This window comes from Phyllobates terribilis, unplaced genomic scaffold (genome assembly GCF_046119375.1).
Source record: "Phyllobates terribilis strain yellow unplaced genomic scaffold, ASM4611937v1 Scaffold_14__1_contigs__length_39327217, whole genome shotgun sequence".
Taxonomy (NCBI): domain Eukaryota; kingdom Metazoa; phylum Chordata; class Amphibia; order Anura; family Dendrobatidae; genus Phyllobates; species Phyllobates terribilis.
Window position 1 is genome coordinate 20,960,553 of NW_027362774.1, and position 19,422 is coordinate 20,979,974.

General features: G+C 46.9%; 1 protein-coding gene across 1 annotated transcript in view; it reads left to right on the top strand.

The window, feature by feature from the left end:
- TDRD12 (tudor domain containing 12) overlaps nt 1–19,422 on the top strand; it is a 64,977-nt gene that overhangs the window by 17,969 nt on the left and 27,586 nt on the right. The window contains exons 12-20 of the mRNA XM_073659626.1: nt 2,955–3,065; nt 3,612–3,828; nt 6,336–6,366; nt 7,812–8,180; nt 9,956–10,112; nt 10,198–10,325; nt 10,876–11,064; nt 11,141–11,269; nt 11,367–11,484. Coding sequence (XP_073515727.1) covers nt 2,955–3,065; nt 3,612–3,828; nt 6,336–6,366; nt 7,812–8,180; nt 9,956–10,112; nt 10,198–10,325; nt 10,876–11,064; nt 11,141–11,269; nt 11,367–11,484 — 1,449 coding nt within the window. The remainder of the gene's footprint in view (nt 1–2,954; nt 3,066–3,611; nt 3,829–6,335; nt 6,367–7,811; nt 8,181–9,955; nt 10,113–10,197; nt 10,326–10,875; nt 11,065–11,140; nt 11,270–11,366; nt 11,485–19,422) is intronic.

The following is a 19,422-nucleotide window of genomic DNA, read 5'->3' on the forward strand; positions in this document are numbered from 1 at the left end:
TGCTCTGCTCCGCTTGTTTACCGCACCTGCGGTTCTGCTCTGCTCCGCTTGTTTACCGCACCTGCGGTTCTGTTCTGCTCCGCTTGTTTACCGCACCTGCGGTTCTGTTCTGCTCTGCTTGTTCACCGCTCCGGCGGTTCCGCTCTGCTCCGCTTGTTTACCGCACCTGCGGTTCTGTTCTGCTCTGCTTGTTCACCGCTCCGGCGGTTCTGCTCTGCTCCGCTTGTTTACCGCACCTGCGGTTCTGCTCTGCTCCGCTTGTTTACCGCACCTGCGGTTCTGTTCTGCTCTGCTTGTTTACCGCACCTGCGGTTCTGTTCTGCTCTGCTTGTTCACCGCTCCGGCGGTTCCGCTCTGCTCCGCTTGTTTACCGCACCTGCGGTTCTGTTCTGCTCTGCTTGTTCACCGCTCCTGCAGTTCCGCTCTGCTCCACTTGTTTACCGCACCTGCCGTTCTGTTCTGCTCTGCTTGTTCACCGCTCCGGCGGTTCCACTCTGTTCCGCTTGTTTACCGCACCTACGGTTCTGTTCTGCTCTGCTTGTTCACCACTCCGGCAGTTCCACTCTGCTCCTCTTGTTTACCACACCTGCGGTTTTGCTCCGCTCTGCTTGTTCACCGCACCTGCGGTTTTGCTCCGCTCTGCTGGTTCACCGCACCTGCGGTTTTGCTCCGCTCTGCTTGTTCACCGCACCTGCGGTTTTGCTCTGCTCTGCTTGCTCACGCACCTGCGGTTTTGCTCCGCTCTGCTTGTTCACCGCTCCTGCGGTTTTGCTCTGCTAGTCCACCGCACCTGCAGCTCTGTTCCCGTATCCCAGTCTGTACTGGTCCCTCTCCAGCCTGCGTTCATACCTGCCAGTATCTGCCTGTCTGCATTCCAGCCGTGCCTGTCAGCACCCGCCTGTCTGCATACCAGCCACGCCTGCCAGTACCCACCTGCCGTCATACCAGCCGTGCCTGCCAGTACCCACCTGTCTGCATACCAGCTAACCTGCCTGTTCCTGCATTCCCCGGTGCGGGTCAACAGCTGTGACCGGGGTCTGACCTGGAGTAGCACCTGGTCCCTCTGCTCGGTTCCTCCCTGGTTCACGGAGTCAACTGAGCCGCCGTGCGACCTTGGTCGGACCGGGTTGATACTTAATTACGCCCCTCCAGGCACTCCTCGGTTCATGGTACAGTGGGATCACTAATCACGCTCACGCCAGTCAGTCCCATTGCACTGTAAATTCACAGATTATTGGAACTTTTTACAAAATGTTTTTGCTTAATTTTTTACAGAGGCTGTAGAGACACCCACAGCTGGGATTAGGTATGGATGCTATTACTGTATTACACTGGGGTTATGTAGTCTTTAGTGTTGTGCTGCAGTCATGTGGCCACTTGTATGCCTGCCCACCAAACAGAGAGGAGCAACAAAACCACTGAGCCACCATAAAGAAAGTAATAAAAGATTTTCCATGTAAAGTAACTTATTTTCACAAACTTTTATTAGTTTTACACTAAGGTTCATGGGAAAGCCCCTTTAATTGGTCCCCCAACTTCAAGGGATCTCCTACAATTATTGGTTAAAAATAATTTTTGCAATTAGGATTCATTACAAATTTGACTTCTATAGCTCCTGCGCTGCAGAATGAGTAAACTGAGAATCCATAAGGGAGCTTATTCATATTGAATGATGGGAGAGTTTGAATCTCTTTTATTTGTCCTTTTCCAGCTGATTTATGACCACAGACTACATCAAAGTTGAATGTGCAAGGAAACAATGAGTGGAAAAGCAAAATGGAACAAAATTTGTATTGAAACCCAGTTGCAAAAATGATTTATTGCCCCCAAATACATGCATTTAAGTAAAAAATAATAATTGTCCCTTTAATTTGCAGTACCTGCCTAGCACTTTGTATCAAGTATGTTGCTGTACACAGCAAAAATCTAAAGTACCTTCTGCGCTCTACTAGTCCTGCCTCGTTTTCTTTCTTGTGGTTGTGACCCTCACTGGTCTGTAAGTCTGTCTCTTTATTTTTCAGGGATGCAGAGATTCAACCCAACAAATATACACAAAGCCCGAAAGAAAATGCATCAGACTCTGTGAGCAAAGAACATCAAACTTGTGTAGGTGCAACGTCTCCACCGGACAGTCCTAAATTCAACATAGTGACCGGTCCTGACCCCTTCCTCCCTCCTGTGTGCAAAAAATCGGATTCGGCGCAAAAGCCGCAAACAGGTCCATCCAGACTTTTTACTTAATTTCTTACATTTTCTGTGCTGTAACATTTTTTGCTAATTTTATTTTTATTTTTTTGCAGGAAATACAATTGCTGAGACCAGGTATGGAATTTTGCACTGTGCTGTACAAATGTTTTTTTTTGACTTGGGATTGCACGCGGCAGACATCTCCTATTCTTGTGGCCTAGTCATGTCCGCAAATTGCAGATGTGATCGGCTGCATGTGCACCGCCTTAGCTGTTGTCTTGTATTGCATGCACTATTCTGGTCCATAAAACAGACCAGATTACCGCATAAAAAAGTGCATTAGCACATCGGCTATGTGTGGTCCGAAAGCCACGAACGGCCTTTTTACTTTTCAAGAAATGAGTGCGTTAATCATCCAACTTGCCTTACAGGAAATATGCACCAACGCATACAGGAATGACACCTTCCCATGAACCTATTCTTGAAAGGTAAGGCCACAGAGTTAGCTATAGAAGTAAATTATCTGCAGGCCATGTATTATAGACGTCCAAATTCAACGCTTATTCTCAAAAGAACGAACTACCCCCTATCCAGAGTATAGTTGATAACTTGCTGATCGCTGGGGGTCCAACTGCTCCGGTGATTCCAACATTGGGATTTTGCAACCCCCGAAAATTTAAGCTCCTTCAGAAATGGAGGATGTGCCATCGCATTGACTGTACTTCTATATTTTAGGGTAAATGGTAATGAGACGCCAATCCTGACAGTTCAAGAGAAGCCGCAAACATCAGAAAATGATGCCAAAGTGGACTCCGATCCAGCTCAGTTTATGTGGCCGGCGTGGTCCAACAGAGATCTGAGGCGCAGGCTGTCTACGGGTAAGTGTCTCCTGTCTTTATTTCAGATTAAGCTTTGGGAGCGAATGACCCTCACCTTAACTTACTATCTTGTGAATATTCCTTTATCACCTATCCATATCTGAAGGAGACGAACTCTGTGTTCGGCTTTCTGAGACAGTCCCATAGACAGAAATGAAGAGGACCATGTGCTCCGCCGCTCCATTCAGGACCAGGCCCTGGGGAGCCCAGATTCTTGAGTCCAAAGCCCCGTGCTTGGGAAATAAAAGTATGCACATTTGCTCTATCCAGAGGAAAGACAGATATTACGGGACCCAGGATCATGAGATGTTTCCAGTGGGTGGGAAAAGACACGATGGACGTGTGGTATGTCTAGTAGACAGCAGTCCCCGGTACCATATGGACTAAGCCGGCATTGGCAGAGGTTTTTTAGAATATGACAAAGGTGTGGACAGAGGCCCAGGTGGCAGCCTTACAGACCTGAGCTTAAGAGGCTTGATGCCTGACCACCCAGGAGGCCCCGTCCACCCTTATGGAATAAGTGGAAATTTGACGATGGCCTTGTAGGCTTCCTGATCCATTTGGCCATGGTCGGCTTGGAGGCTGACACAGTGTGGGCCCATCAGGGATCAAGAAAAGAGAAGTGGAACGTTGGAAGGCTCTCGGGTAAGTACAGACGATTGACAAAAGGAAGGGAGGACGATGTGTTCCTTGATGTGGAGACCACTTTTGGACGTAAAGAAGACACGGGGCAGAAGACCACATTGTCCTCATGGATAACAAGGTAAGTATCCCTGCAAGTAATGGCAGAGCGTTCAGACCCCCTGAAAATGAAGGTTATGGCCACTAGAAATGCCACCTGCCATGAACGTAGCCTTGCGGGAGATACGGCAACGAGGTTCAAAGGGCGACTCCTGGAGCACAGACTGGACAAGATTGAGGTCCCAAGGGGAGTGCCGACAGCAAAGCGAAGACATCACGGGTGCGACTCAGCGATGGGTATGTGAAGATACGTGTCACCGCAATTCATGTAGGGATTCCATACAAAATCTTCATACCCAGCACAAATCTGTTCAGTCTGACCAAATCATCCTTAGAAACTGAACAGGTTGGAGTAGTATCCCTGAAAACTTTCCTCATTTGGAGTGGGGACAATGACTCCTTATAGCTGAAGTTCGTACATGGTTTGGTAGAAGGTAGAAATTCAAGGATGGGACACTCGTATAGTAGATGGTTTGGGAGAAGTCAAGCGCTCAAGCAATCTATCGGAGGGGAAGAAGGAGAGAACCTATTTGGGAACTGAAGATGAATTCCATCTTGTAGCCCAGAAATACCATTTGCCTGACCGTGTGAGCCATCCAGATCTCACCAAAAGAGAGATGTCAATCCACTCAAGATGGTGATACTAATAGGGGAAGACCTTCATGTGATGGAGGATCTAGACCTTGAGTGCTTTGTGGCATGGGACGGGTATTCCAGGATGTTTTAGGCTTGAACAAGGGCTATCTGGAATCTAAGGCTCAAGAGGACTTTTTGTCACTTATGTGGGAAAGAGGATCTCGAAAGGAGAGAACCTAAGTGGCTGTGAGGGTCTACAGTTCTGGGGTAACAGAGCACTCTTGCTCCCAGTAATATCCTCGATTATCTCCTCTAGACTCATTCTGAAGAGATTGTCCCCTGTGAAGGGAAGCCCAGTAACAGCCCGTGTTAATGCCAGGGCAGCAGACCAGGATCTAAGCTAAGTGAAGTGCCAAACTAGCACGAAATTAGCGACCGTGAAGTTTGCATGCTGAGCTGCACATTAAAGCCTCACATACGTAGGACTTGTGAGGTGGGAAGCAGTCCAGAAGAGATGACAAGAAGATCCTGCTGAGGAGCCCCAGAAGATAACCCCTGGTGGAGTTGCTGGCCCAGAACATAAGGCTGATACTTCTGCCGAAAAGACTGCTTATGAGAGGTAGTCAATCTTTCATTGCAGGTTGCTGAAGGACGCTGCATCAGAAACAGGCAAGGTAAGGGCTCTAGAGATACTTGAGGTCAACTGATGGAGCACATTTGGTAGCCAATTCTTCTGCAAAGGGGAATATGCCTCAAACTCTGGAAAGCATGCTCCTTTCCTTTGTTACCATTCTTTGGCAAGAAGATCTTCAAAGTCTTCATGATTGAGAAAGGCGACCTGTTGCGATAGGAAACATCTTCATGGACAGGAGAAAGGGACTTGTCTTTAATCTGGAGGATGTCCCTCACTGCCCAAACAAGGTCCTCCATGGCTGAGGCCAGCTTCAATTCTGGATCGGACTTAGTCTGAGTCAGAAGTGTCCCCACTGGGATTTGGACTGCTCAAAGGGAGAAGCTTTGTCATCCACTGTGGCTCTGTCCCAGGAGTGATCCGGGGAAGCCGAAGATGAAATATGCAAAGAGGTCCTATGTCTTGTGAGAGCCTTTGTGGGGACCGGTGAGGGTCCTCAAACTCTGTGTCAGAAGAAGCTGTGGGATCCTTGGGCAAGCAAACAAAGGCTGGCAAGTGCTCTGGATAAAAGATCATAGATCTAGAGAGGATCACCAAGTTACCTATGACCTGGGTCAAAGATCATACCTCTTCAAGGGTGAGGATCTTGAGGGTGTCCGAGGGGTCCTGGGCAGGCAGACGGTTAAGTCATTGGGTGCAGAGGAAGCCCGGTTGACCACATGGCAGACATTTATCACAGTACGATCAAAGTAACCATTGTTACAGGGGGCTGCCTGGGGGGTCTTCCCTTGAAGAGGACATAATTGCTTGGAAAAAATGAAAAATTGTCCCAAAACGGTGCCCACCAGCACCCAAGAGAGGTTTGGGAGCCATAAACTCATCAGGCCACCCTGAATTTGATGTTTATCCGTTAGAATAGCTGCTTACCTGATAAGTGAGGCTACCTGGTGGGGAAAAAAGGGTATGCTGGGACTAGTAGTACGCCCAGCATGTCCTTCCTCATGTCAGGAAGTATTAGCTGATTGGGGGGATTTTTTGCTCTTTTGCTGTTCTGTACTGAGAGTGATGGAGCGACATTAGTTTTTTTTTATTCCCTCGGCAATTAATTCTTCAAAGACTCTGATCCTCACATGACGACGCTGCGACACCAGTTTGACTCCTAAAGAGAAACGTAAGGCCCAATCCACAGACATGCCACAATCCGTATATTTTATCCCAAAGAAATGCTGCGGAAATGTAAAAAGTGAACTAAACTGTAACCTTCTGTACTAAACATATAATGCCATCAATAGTTATAAATTCTCTTTTTCCTTTCCATCTAGAGATCACAGCGAAATCGCTGGCAAAATTAAGGTAAGTTATGTCTCGTCGTGTCGTAATTATCTGTTTCTGTGTGAAGAGTCTTCAGGAGTCACAGGAGACGTCTTTGTTTTCGGCAATATTTTAATGCAATGAAGCAATGAAGGAAAAGTGTTAAGTATTCTGTTTCAGATCGATTGGTGAGAAGAAACCAGAAATCGACAAGAAACAAATCATGACAAAGTAAGTGAAGAAAAGTATCTACACATCCCCCTCCTGGAGCTTTTCTCACCTCCTCTCCATAGACATTAATATGGAGTCGGCCTCTGCAGATATAACTGCTCCCCGACTTCTGGGAAGGTTTTCTACAAAATTTTTGAGATGTCTGTAGGAATTTTTGACCCCTTCATCCAAAAGAACATTTGTGAGGTCAGACCCTGATGTTGGGGAGAAGTCGGCTCACAAGTTCCATTATAGGTGTTGGATGGGGTTGTGTGTCATGTTTTTCCTACCAAACTTGTCCAACCATCCCCTTTTTTCATATGCACATTTTTTGTTCTGATGTTAATACCAGAGGAGATCTGGACTCCGCAATTATGGGGTCAGCAGAGCAATGGTGACTTTGCTGCCCTCTGCACCTCAGCACTTGGCCCCCTGCTCTGTAACGTTACGGGGTCTCCACTTTGTGGCTGAGTTGCTGCGTTTCCTTCCACTTCTCGGTAATATCACTCACAGGTGATGGGGCCGGACGTTATACACCGGGGTGCAATGGGGCCGGACTTTATACACCGGGGTGCAATGGGGCCGGACGTTATACACCGGGGTCAATGGGGACGTACACTGGGGAGCCCCAGGTTGCAGATCACTTCTTATTTTGTATTATAGCAGTTGTGCATAAACAAGGTTCGCTTATCATCCTAGGCTTCTTCAGTTCTTAAGCCCTACACAGAGGCAATTATCGGAAGAGCAGTCCAGAAAGGTAGGATTATCTGTTCTATCATATGTCTGTGCACTAGTGAATGTTGACCTTCTTATGGCGCTGTTCACCCCTCTCTCTGGCGCTGCGCACCCCTCTCTCTGGCGCTGCGCACCCCTCTCTCTGGCGCTTGCGCACCCCTCTCTCTGGCGCTGCGCACCCCTCTCTCTGGCGCTGCGCACCCCTCTCTCTGGCGCTGCGCACCCCTCTCTCTGGCGCTGCGCACCCCTCCCTCTGGCTCTGCGCACCCCTCCCTCTGGCTCTGCGCACCCCTCCCTCTGGCTCTGCGCACCCCTCCCTCTGGCGCTGCGCACCCCTCTAGTCCTCTTTCCATACATATAACACATAATAACACATATAACACATAATAACATATAAGACATATAACACATAATTTAATTCCGCATTTCCATCGATTGAAGTGGGTAAAGCAGCTTTTGGGGGTTGGAGAAGACCTCCTTCAGTTCTCATTTCTTTATGATGGCAAACACTGCTCCTTTTCACCAACTCCACTTTCTTGCAGCCTCCGAAAATCACGAATCCCGAGCATGCCATCTTTGTGAGCAAGTTACTGGCCCCGTGCTCCACCATGGACGACACGTCACTCTGTACAGAGATGAAAAAGGTATTTGTAATGGAAAACAATGTCTGTGGGATAAAGCAAGGAACAATGGTGAGAGGTTTCATTCTGCATCTGTTTCAGCGACTGATTATGTGCGGCTACGATGAACCGAATCTGACCGAGTCCTACTGCTGGGCGCCGATAGCCGAGGGCTTCGATACTCTTGTGATCTGTCCCGATGCATCCAATCCCCTATATTATTTGCCTCCTCTTTTGACGTATCTAAGCTATGCATCCATGGCCTACAAATTACTACCAGCTAAACACGGGGTGAGTACGTCTGGGGTGCTTCGGTTTTTGTTTTCTTATCTTTCATTAGCATTTAAACCCGTCTTGACACCCAATCTGAGCTATATACACTACCGTTCAAAAGTTTAGAAATGTCACTATTTTTTAAAGAAAATCACATTTTTTTTCAATGAAGCTAACATTAAATGAATCAGAAATCCACTCTATAGATTGTTAATGGGGTAAATGACTATTCTTGCTGCAAACGTCTTGTTTTTATTGCAATATCTACATAGGTGTATAGAGGCCCATTTCCAACAACCACCACTCCAGTGTTTCAATGGTACATTGTGTTTGCTAACTGTGTAAGAAGGCTAATGGATGTTTAGAAAACCCTAGAAAACCCTTGCACAAGTATGTTAGCCCGGCTGAAAACGGTTTGGCTGATTTGAGAAGCTACACAATTGACCTTCCTTTGAGCTAGTTGAGAATCTGGAGCATTACATTTGTTTGTTCTGTGAAACTCACAAAATGGCCAGAAAAAGAGAACTTTCATGTGAAACTCGACAGTCTATTCTTGTTCTTAGAAATGAAGGCTATTCCATGCGAGAAATTGCCAAGAAACTGAAGATTTCCTGCAACGGTGTGTACTACTCCCTTTAGAGGAGAGCACAAACAGGCTCTAACCAGAGTAGAAAGAGAAGTGGGAGGCCCCGCTGCACAACTGAGCAACAAGACAAGGACATTAGAGTCTCTAGTGTGAGAAATCGACACCTCACAGCTCCTCAACTGGCAGCTTCATTAAATAGTACACGCAAAACGCCAGTGTCAACGTCTACAGTGAAGAGGCGACTCCGGGATGCTGGCCTTCAGGGCAAAGTGGCAAAGAAAAAGCCATATCTGAGACTGGCTAATAAAAGGAAAAGATTAATATGGGCAAAAGAACACAGACATTGGACAGAGGAAGATTGGAAAAAAGTTTTATGGGCAGACGAATCAATGTTTGAGGTGTTTGGATCACACAGAAGAACATTTGTGAGACGCAGAACAACTGAAAAGATGCTGGAAGAGTGCCTGACGCCATCTGTCAAGCATGGTGGAGGTAATGTGATGGTCTGGGGTTGCTTTGGTGCTGGTAAAGTGGGAGTTTTTTGCAAGGTAAATGGGATTTTGAATAAGGAAGGCTATCACTCCATTTTGCAACGCCATGCCATACCCTGTGGACAGCGCTTGATTGGAGCCAATTTCATCCTACAACAAGACAATGACCCAAAGCACACCTCCAAATTATACATGAACTATGTAGGGAAGAAGCAGGCAGCTGATATTCTATCTGTGATGGAGTGGCCAGCGCAGTCACCAGATCTCAACCCCATTGAGCTGTTGTGGGAGCAGCTTGACCTTATGGTTTGCAAAAAGTGCCCATCAAGCCAATCCAACTTGTGCGAGGGGCTTCAGGAAGCATGGGGGGAAATGTCTCAAGATTACCTCAGCAAATTAACAGCTAGAAGCCAAAGGTCTGCAATGCTGGAATTGCTGCAAAGGAGCATTCTGTGACCAAAGCAAAGTCTGAAGGAGAAAATTATTCTTTCAAATAAAAATCATTATTTCTAACCTTCTCAATGTCTGGACTTTATTTTCTATTCATTTTGCAACTCATTTGATAAATAAAAGTATGAGTTTTCATGGAAAACACAAAATTGTTCGGGTGACCCCAAACTTTTGAACGGTAGTGTATGTGAGATGGAAGACTGGTAAATGGTCAGATTTTCTGGATTATTAGATGCCAGATGAAAGGATTTTTGCTTTCTCTTCAGCCCCACGCCGTGATCGTCTGCCCCGGATGGAGCAAAGCTCGCTCTGTGTACAACCTGCTGATGGAGCTCAGTAAATGTATCCGGCCTCTGAGCCCCATGCTAATGTTGGTCGGCCTTAAAAAAGACGACGTCGAGAGCATTCCCTTTAGAAAACCTTGTGAGTGTCTTTTTTTTTTTTTTTTTTTTTTTTGTGATTTGGGCTGCTCCAATGATTTGGGTTAACCCCTTTTTTACGTGGACAGGTGAGGTTATTGTCACCACCCCGCAAAGTTTGCTGAGATGTTTGGAGCATCATGGTCTTCTCCTGCTTCGCCTGTGTCATATCGTCTTTGATGAAGCGGACGTGCTTTTTTTTAAGTCCGGAGCCGAGGTAAGCAGAGATCACTGATTTTGGAAATGGTGGATCAACTAATTTGTATGGAGGCTTCCCAGTTCTACCCCAACGGGAGGGTAAAGGGAAAAAGGGTCAAGTAAGTTGGATTTCAGCTTTCTTGAAACTTTTATCACATGGGATGGTTCCTTTTCAAAAACTTTTTCAGAAGCTATTCACAAACTTTTGCAGAAGCCATTCACAAACTTTTCAAAAACTTTTTCAGAAGCTTTTCAAACACTTTTTAGAAACTTTTCAGAATCTTTTTCAAAAACCTTTTCAAAAACTTTTCAGAAACTTTTTCAAAAATTTTTTCAGAAACTTCAGTTGTGTGGGCACTCGTGCCACTAACGAGCTCCAAATCCTTAGGATGGGTAATTGGTGTCGTATAAGTTGGTATCGAGCATCCTGCACTCTCACCGATCAGCTGTGAGCCCATACACTGTGATCGTGGGAGTACTAGATGTCGGACCCCCACCGATATGATATTGATGATCGATCATGAGAATAGGTCTTCAATATGATAATTGCTGATTATCCCTGTTTCCAGATGTCAGAAATTCTTCAGACCTACAAGAAAATAGTGAGCGTAGAGAACAGGGAGGGCACGCCTCAGCAAATTGTGGCCGTTGGAAGCAAATGGATCCATGACATGCATCTTTTAATGCAATACACGTCGACACCACGCGTCGTCATCGCCAGGATGGAGCAGGCGGCCGTCTTCGCCAATGTCCAGCAGGTATCATCATTTCTTCCAGGCCTGGAGGATGCACACTTCCCAACTACAGTGCAATAACATGCCTCTTTTCGGTCAGATCATACAGCTGTGCCTGGACTGTGATAAGATGTCTGTATTGCTGCAATGTTTAGATTATACACCAGTCGATGCCCAAAAGCTTGTAATATACACCAAACATGATGCCGAGGCGGAGTTGGTGCACAAGGTAGGTTCTAATCCACTGGTCTCTGGTTTATGTCAAGACTTTGCTGTCCAAATATCGGATCTATCCTGTAAACCGTTCATGATTTTTCTCTATTTAGGCCGTTCAAACTGCTTCGGTATACAGCTTATTGCTGCACAGCAAACTGGTGCATAATTTCAGCCATGTTCTGGAGCAGTGGAAGAAGTCGTGCAGTCGCCGTACAGTAATGGTCTTAGGTAAGCCGCAATATGGTAAATGCACCAGACTAAGGACTTACATATGCTCTAAATCGAAGGTCTGCTTGTTCCCAATTATTGGCGTGTCTAAATGATCCAATCACTAAAGGAACTGGCAAAACGGTTGTTCATCTGGCGAATAGATTTATAAATGTAAACACATGGGAGACACCTGGAGCGGTGCGGGAAGACGCCAGCTCGTGGCATCGCTGGACTAATCTTGTCTCTCCCTGTTGTCACCGCTCGGATCTTCAAACTATGTTTTTTCTGAAACCTCCCAACGATTCAGAGACTAACATAACTGGCTGCAGTCACGCAGCCAGGCTCAAATTCATACTGCCCGTAGTTTATAATCATACTGTGTATGGGGAGAATGTACTGTGGGGACATCATACTGTGTATGGGAATGTACTGTGGGGACATCATACTGTGTATGGGGAGAATGTACTGTGGGGACATCATACTGTGTATGGGAATGTACTGTGGGGACATCATACTGTGTATGGGAATGTACTGTGGGGACATCATACTGTGTATGGGGAGAATGTACTGTGGGGACATCATACTGTGTGGGGAATGTACTGTGGGGACATCATACTGTGTATGGGAATGTACTGTGGGGACATCATACTCTGTATGGGAATGTACTGTGGGGACATCATATTCTGTATGGGAATGTACTGTGGGGACATCATACTGTGTATGGGAATGTACTGTGGGGACATCATACTGTGTGTGGGGAATGTACTGTGGGGACATCATACTCTATATGGGAATGTACTGTGGGGACATCATACTGTGTATGGGAATGTACTGTGGGGACATCATACTGTATATGGGAATGTACTGTGGGGACATCATACTGTGTGTGGGGAGAATGTACTGTGGGGACATCATACTGTGTATGAGAATGTACTGTGGGGACATCATACTGTGTGTGGGAATGTACTGTGGGGACATCATACTGTGTATGGGAATGTACTGTGGGGACATCATACTCTGTATGGGAATGTGTTGTGGGGACATCATACTGTGTATGAGAATGTACTGTGGGGACATCATACTGTGTATGAGAATGTACTGTGGGGACATCATACTGTGTATGAGAATGTACTGTGGGGACATCATACTGTGTGTGGGGAATGTACTGTGGGGACATCATACTCTATATGGGAATGTACTGTGGGGACATCATACTGTGTGTGGGGAATGTACTGTGGGGACATCATACTCTATATGGGAATGTACTGTGGGGACATCATACTCTATATGGGAATGTACTGTGGGGACATCATACTGTGTATGGGGAGAATGTACTGTGGGGACATCATACTGTGTATGGGAATGTACTGTGGGGACATCATACTGTGTGTGGGGAATGTACTGTGGGGACATCATACTCTATATGGGAATGTACTGTCGGGACATCATACTGTGTATGGGAATGTACTGTGGGGACATCATACTGTGTATGGGAATGTACTGTGGGGACATCATACTGTGTGTGGGGAATGTACTGTGGGGACATCATACTCTATATGGGAATGTACTGTCGGGACATCATACTGTGTATGGGAATGTACTGTGGGGACATCATACTCTATATGGGAATGTACTGTGGGGACATCATACTGTGTGGGTGGAATGTACTGTGGGGACATCATACTCTGTATGGGAATGTACTGTGGGGACATCATACTCTGTATGGGAATGTACTATGGGGACATCATATTCTGTATGGGAATGTACTGTGGGGACATCATACTGTGTGTGGGAATGTACTGTGGGGACATCATACTGTGTATGGGAATGTACTGTGAGGACATCATACTCTATATGGGAATGTACTGTGGGGACATCATACTGTGTGTATGGGAATGTACTGTGGGGACATCATACTCTGTATGGGAATGTACTATGGGGACATCATATTCTGTATGGGAATGTACTGTGGGGACATCATACTCTGTATGGGAATGTACTGTGGGGACATCATACTCTGTATGGGAATGTACTATGGGGACATCATACTCTGTATGGGAATGTACTGTGGGGACATCATACTGTGTATGGGAATGTACTGTGGGGACATCATATTCTGTATGGGAATGTACTGTGGGGACATCATACTGTGTGTGGGGAATGTACTGTGGGGACATCATACTGTGTATGGGAATGTACTGTGGGGACATCATATTCTGTATGGGAATGTACTGTGGGGACATCATACTGTGTGTGGGGAATGTACTGTGGGGACATCATACTGTGTGTGGGGAATGTACTGTGGGGACATCATACTGTGTATGGGAATGTACTGTGGGGACATCATACTGTGTATGGGAATGTACTGTGGGGACATCATACTGTGTATGGGAATGTACTGTGGGGACATCATACTGTGTATGGGAATGTACTGTGGGGACATCATACTGTGTATGGGAATGTACTGTGGGGACATCATACTGTGTGTGGGGAATGTACTGTGGGGACATCATACTGTGTGTGGGGAATGTACTGTGGGGACATCATACTGTGTGTGGGAATGTACTGTGGGGACATCATACTCTGTATGGGAATGTACTGTGGGGACATCATACTGTGTGTGGAGGGAATGTACTGTGGGGACATCATACTGTGTATGGGAATGTACTGTGGGGACATCATACTGTGTGTGGGAATGTACTGTGGGGACATCATACTGTGTGTGGGAACGTACTGTGGGGACATCATACTGTGTGTGGGGAATGTACTGTGGGGACATCATACTGTGTGTGGGAATGTACTGTGGGGACATCATACTCTGTATGGGAATGTACTGTGGGGACATCATACTGTGTATGGGAATGTACTGTGGGGACAACATACTGTGTATGGGAATGTACTGTGGGGACAACATACTGTGTATGGGAATGTACTGTGGGGACAACATACTGTGTGTGGGAATGTACTGTGGGGACATCATACTGTGTATGGGAATGTACTGTGGGGACAACATACTGTGTGTGGGAATGTACTGTGGGGACATCATACTCTGTATGGGAATGTACTGTGGGGACATCATACTCTGTATGGGAATGTACTGTGGGGACATCATACTGTGTGTGGGAATGTACTGTGGGGACATCATACTCTGTATGGGAATGTACTGTGGGGACAACATACTGTGTGTGGGAATGTACTGTGGGGACATCATACTCTGTATGGGAATGTACTGTGGGGACATCATACTGTGTATGGGAATGTACTGTGGGGACATCATACTGTGTATGGGAATGTACTGTGGGGACATCATACTGTGTATGGGAATGTACTGTGGGGACATCATACTCTGTATGGGAATGTACTGTGGGGACAACATACTGTGTGTGGGAATGTACTGTGGGGACATCATACTGTGTATGGGAATGTACTGTGGGGACATCATACTCTATATGGGAATGTACTGTGGGGACATCATACTGTGTATGGGAATGTACTGTGGGGACATCATACTGTGTGTGGGGAATGTACTGTGGGGACATCATACTGTGTGTGGGAATGTACTGTGGGGACATCATACTCTGTATGGGAATGTACTGTGGGGACATCATACTGTGTATGGGAATGTACTGTGGGGACAACATACTGTGTATGGGAATGTACTGTGGGGACAACATACTGTGTATGGGAATGTACTGTGGGGACAACATACTGTGTGTGGGAATGTACTGTGGGGACATCATACTGTGTATGGGAATGTACTGTGGGGACAACATACTGTGTGTGGGAATGTACTGTGGGGACATCATACTCTGTATGGGAATGTACTGTGGGGACATCATACTCTGTATGGGAATGTACTGTGGGGACATCATACTGTGTGTGGGAATGTACTGTGGGGACATCATACTCTGTATGGGAATGTACTGTGGGGACAACATACTGTGTGTGGGAATGTACTGTGGGGACATCATACTCTGTATGGGAATGTACTGTGGGGACATCATACTCTGTATGGGAATGTACTGTGGGGACATCATACTGTGTATGGGAATGTACTGTGGGGACAACATACTGTGTGTGGGAATGTACTGTGGGGACATCATATTCTGTATGGGAATGTACTGTGGGGACATCATACTGTGTATGGGAATGTACTGTGGGGACATCATACTCTGTATGGGAATGTACTGTGGGGACATCATACTGTGTATGGGAATGTACTGTGGGGACAACATACTGTGTGTGGGAATGTACTGTGGGGACCTCATATTCTGTATGGGAATGTACTGTGGGGACATCATACTGTGTATGGGAATGTACTGTGGGGACATCATACTGTGTATGGGAATGTACTGTGGGGACATCATACTGTGTATGGGAATGTACTGTGGGGACATCATACTGTGTATGGGAATGTACTGTGGGGACATAATACTGTGTATGGGAATGTACTGTGGGGACATCATACTCTGTATGGGAATGTACTGTGGGGACAACATACTGTGTGTGGGAATGTACTGTGGGGACATCATACTGTGTATGGGAATGTACTGTGGGGACATCATACTCTATATGGGAATGTACTGTGGGGACATCATACTGTGTATGGGAATGTACTGTGGGGACATCATACTGTGTATTGGATGAATGTACTGTGGGGACATCATACTGTGTATTGGATGAATGTACTGTGGGGACATCATACTGTGTATGGGAATGTACTGTGGGGACATCATACTGTGTATGGGAATGTACTGTGGGGACATCATACTGTGTATGGGAATGTACTGTGGGGACATAATACTGTGTGTGGGAATGTACTGTCATGTGAATATCACCGGCACCTCCCTCTAGCAACAGCCAGTATTTAAACACCAGGTATCAATTAGCCGGAGAGAGGTTGCCACTGGGTCCTAGAGTGAGACAGCTAAGAAGGTGTCTGTAATGCCAAACAAAGAGATCTCCTGCAACCAACTGCAGGGCGACTGTCACTTCTGACACACTCGTGACAAATGTACTGTTGGGACATCATACTGTGTGGGGGGAATATACTGTTGGGACATCATACTGTGACACACCCGTGACAGTACACCCCCCTCCTCTACGAGGGGCCTCCGGACACTCAGGACCGGGTTTCTCAGGATAAGAGGTGTGGAATGAGCTATCCAACCTGGGAGCTTTCACCTCTGATGCTGAAACCCACATCCTTTCCTCTGGACCATATCCTTTCCAGTGCACCAAGTATTGTAGGGAACGACACTGGAGACGAGAATCTACAATCCTCGAAATCTGGAACTCCAGATTACGATCAACCATTATAGGGGGCGGCGGTAGAGGTGAGGGCTCAAGAGGTTCCACATATTTCTTGAGTAAGGACCTGTGGAAAATATTGTGGGCCTGAGGAAGCTCAAGACGAAACGCTGCTGAGTTAATGACGGCGGTTATTTTATAGGGACCAAGAAAGCTAGGACCCAGCTTCCAAGAAGGAACTTTCAACTTAAAATTCCTGTTAGACAACCACACAAAGTCATTCACATTCAGGTCCGGACCTGGCAAGTGTTTTCTGTCAGCCATACTTTTATACCTGTCTCCCGTGATCTTTAAATTACACAGAAAACCCTGCCATACCGAGGAGAGCGACAAAGCAAACCATTCCTCCTCAGGAACTCCTGAAGATCCTCCCCCACTGAAAGTACCAAACTGTGGGTGATAACCATATGCACCGAAGAACGGTGACCTGCTAATGGATTCTTGTCGATGATTATTGATGGCAAATTCTGCCAGCGGTAAGTAGGATGCCCAATCCTCCTGATTTTCGGAGACGAAACACCTGAGGTATGTCTCCAAGTTCTGATTGACGCACTCGGTCTGTCCATTCGACTGAGGGTGGAAGGCAGAGGAAAAGGACAGCTGCACCCCCAGTCAAGAACAGAACGCCTTCCAGAACTTGGAAAAAATCTGGGTCCCCCGATCTGACACCACATCGGAGGGAATCCCATGAAGCTTCACAATCTCATTTATGAACACCTGAGCAAGTGTCTTGGCATTTGGAAGTGCAGGTAATGCGAAGAAGTGAACTATTTTACTGAACCTATCTACAACCACCATTTTGCTTGCAGAAACTGGTAGGTCAGTAATAAAATCCATGGACAAGTGTGCCATGACCTGCTAGGGTTAAGTAGCGGAAGAAGAGTACCAAACGGATGGGTATGCGAAACCTTAGAATGCGCGCAAATACTACAAGCAGCTACGTGTTCAATCACATCCCGATGCAACCCCGGCTACCAAAAACGACGAGAGAGGAGGTCCGCGGTTGCCTTACCACCTGGATGCCCAGCAAGCACAGAGTTATGATGTTCCTTAATTACTTTGCAGCGCAGATTAGATAGTACAAATAACCTTCCTGAAGGGCAGGAGACAGGGGCGTCCCCCTGAGCCTCCAACACCTCACCCTCCAGTTCAGGATATAATGCCGAAATGACTACCTCCTTCTGTAATATCGGGGCAGGGTTCTCATGGTCACCACCACCAGGGAAGCTCCATGACAAAGCATCAGCCTTGACATTTTTGACCCCTGGACGAAAAGTAACAAAATTTACCCTGGTAAAAAACAGGGACCATCTACCTGACATAGGAATGAGACGTTTAGCTGACTGGAGATATGACAGGTTCTTATGGTCAGTAATAACAGTAATAGGATGGACAGCCCCCTCCAACCAATGTCGCCATTCTTCAAACGTCAATTTGATCGCCAAAAGTTCCCTATTACCCATGTCATAAGTTCTCTCAGCCGAAGACAATTTTTTAGAAAAGAAGGCGCATGGACGCCATTTACCAGGGGACGAACCCTGAGACAACACAGCCCCAACCCCGACAACCGAAGCATCGACCTCCACAATAAATGGTTGGGAAACATCAGGTTGAGTGAGAATAGGTGCAGTGGCAAAATGATTCTTTAAGGAAGAAAAAGCCTGGAGGGAACCTCCGACCAGCTGGAAAAATCAGACCCCTTCCTAGTCATGTCAGTAAGGGGTTTCACAATTACTGAGTAATTTTGGATGAATTTCCGGTAAAAATTAGTAAAGCCCAGAAAACCATGTAGAGCTTTCAGGTTCTCGAGACGGTTCCAATCAAGGACTGCACGGATTTTCTCCGGATCCATCCGAAAACCCGAAGATGACAAGTATCCCAAAAACTGCACCTCCTGAACAGCGAAAACACATTTTTCTAGTTTGGCATAAAGTTTGTTATCCCTTAATATCTGGAGCACCTGCTTAACATGCCCCCGATGGGTCTCAAAATCAGGTCAGTAAACCAAAATTTTCCTATCACCCATGACAGCACCACAACGAGAGAGGGGATCTGCCCTTCCAGGACAGGAAACCTACAGAATAAAAGGGTGGCGCCTCTTCACCACCTCAGTTGGTTTCCTGTCCTTGAGGGGGTACCTTGTTAAAACGGCTGCAGAAGAAAGAAGAGAAGATTATTCCCAGACCTGGGCCGGTCAGTTTCCAACCGGGCACAGTCTCTGCCGCGGCCAGCGCCAGGGACCTGGAAGCGCCATGGTGGGTTCAAGGGGGCCTGCTCCGTCAGACGGGCGCGAGCAGCAGCCGCACAATTACCTTATGGTGGCCTGGCAGCCGCGCATCCCGGTTGTGCAGGTGCAGGACGCTATCCAGGAAACCTTAGACAGGCTTACCTGTTGAAGATCTGGATATAACTGAGCGGCGCCCCTGTCTGGGGTCAGCTGCTCCAGTTCCGTGCATCAGTGGAGAAGCTGCTGTGGAGCGGCGCCCCTGTCTGGGGTCAGCAGCTCCAGCTCTGGACGCCAGTGAGAGAGCAGCTGTGGAACTGCGCCCCTGTCTGGGGTCGGCAGCTCCTTGCTTCAGTGGAGAAGCTGCTGTGGAACTGCGCCCCTGTCTGGGGTCAGCAGCTCTAGCTCTGCACGCCAGTGAG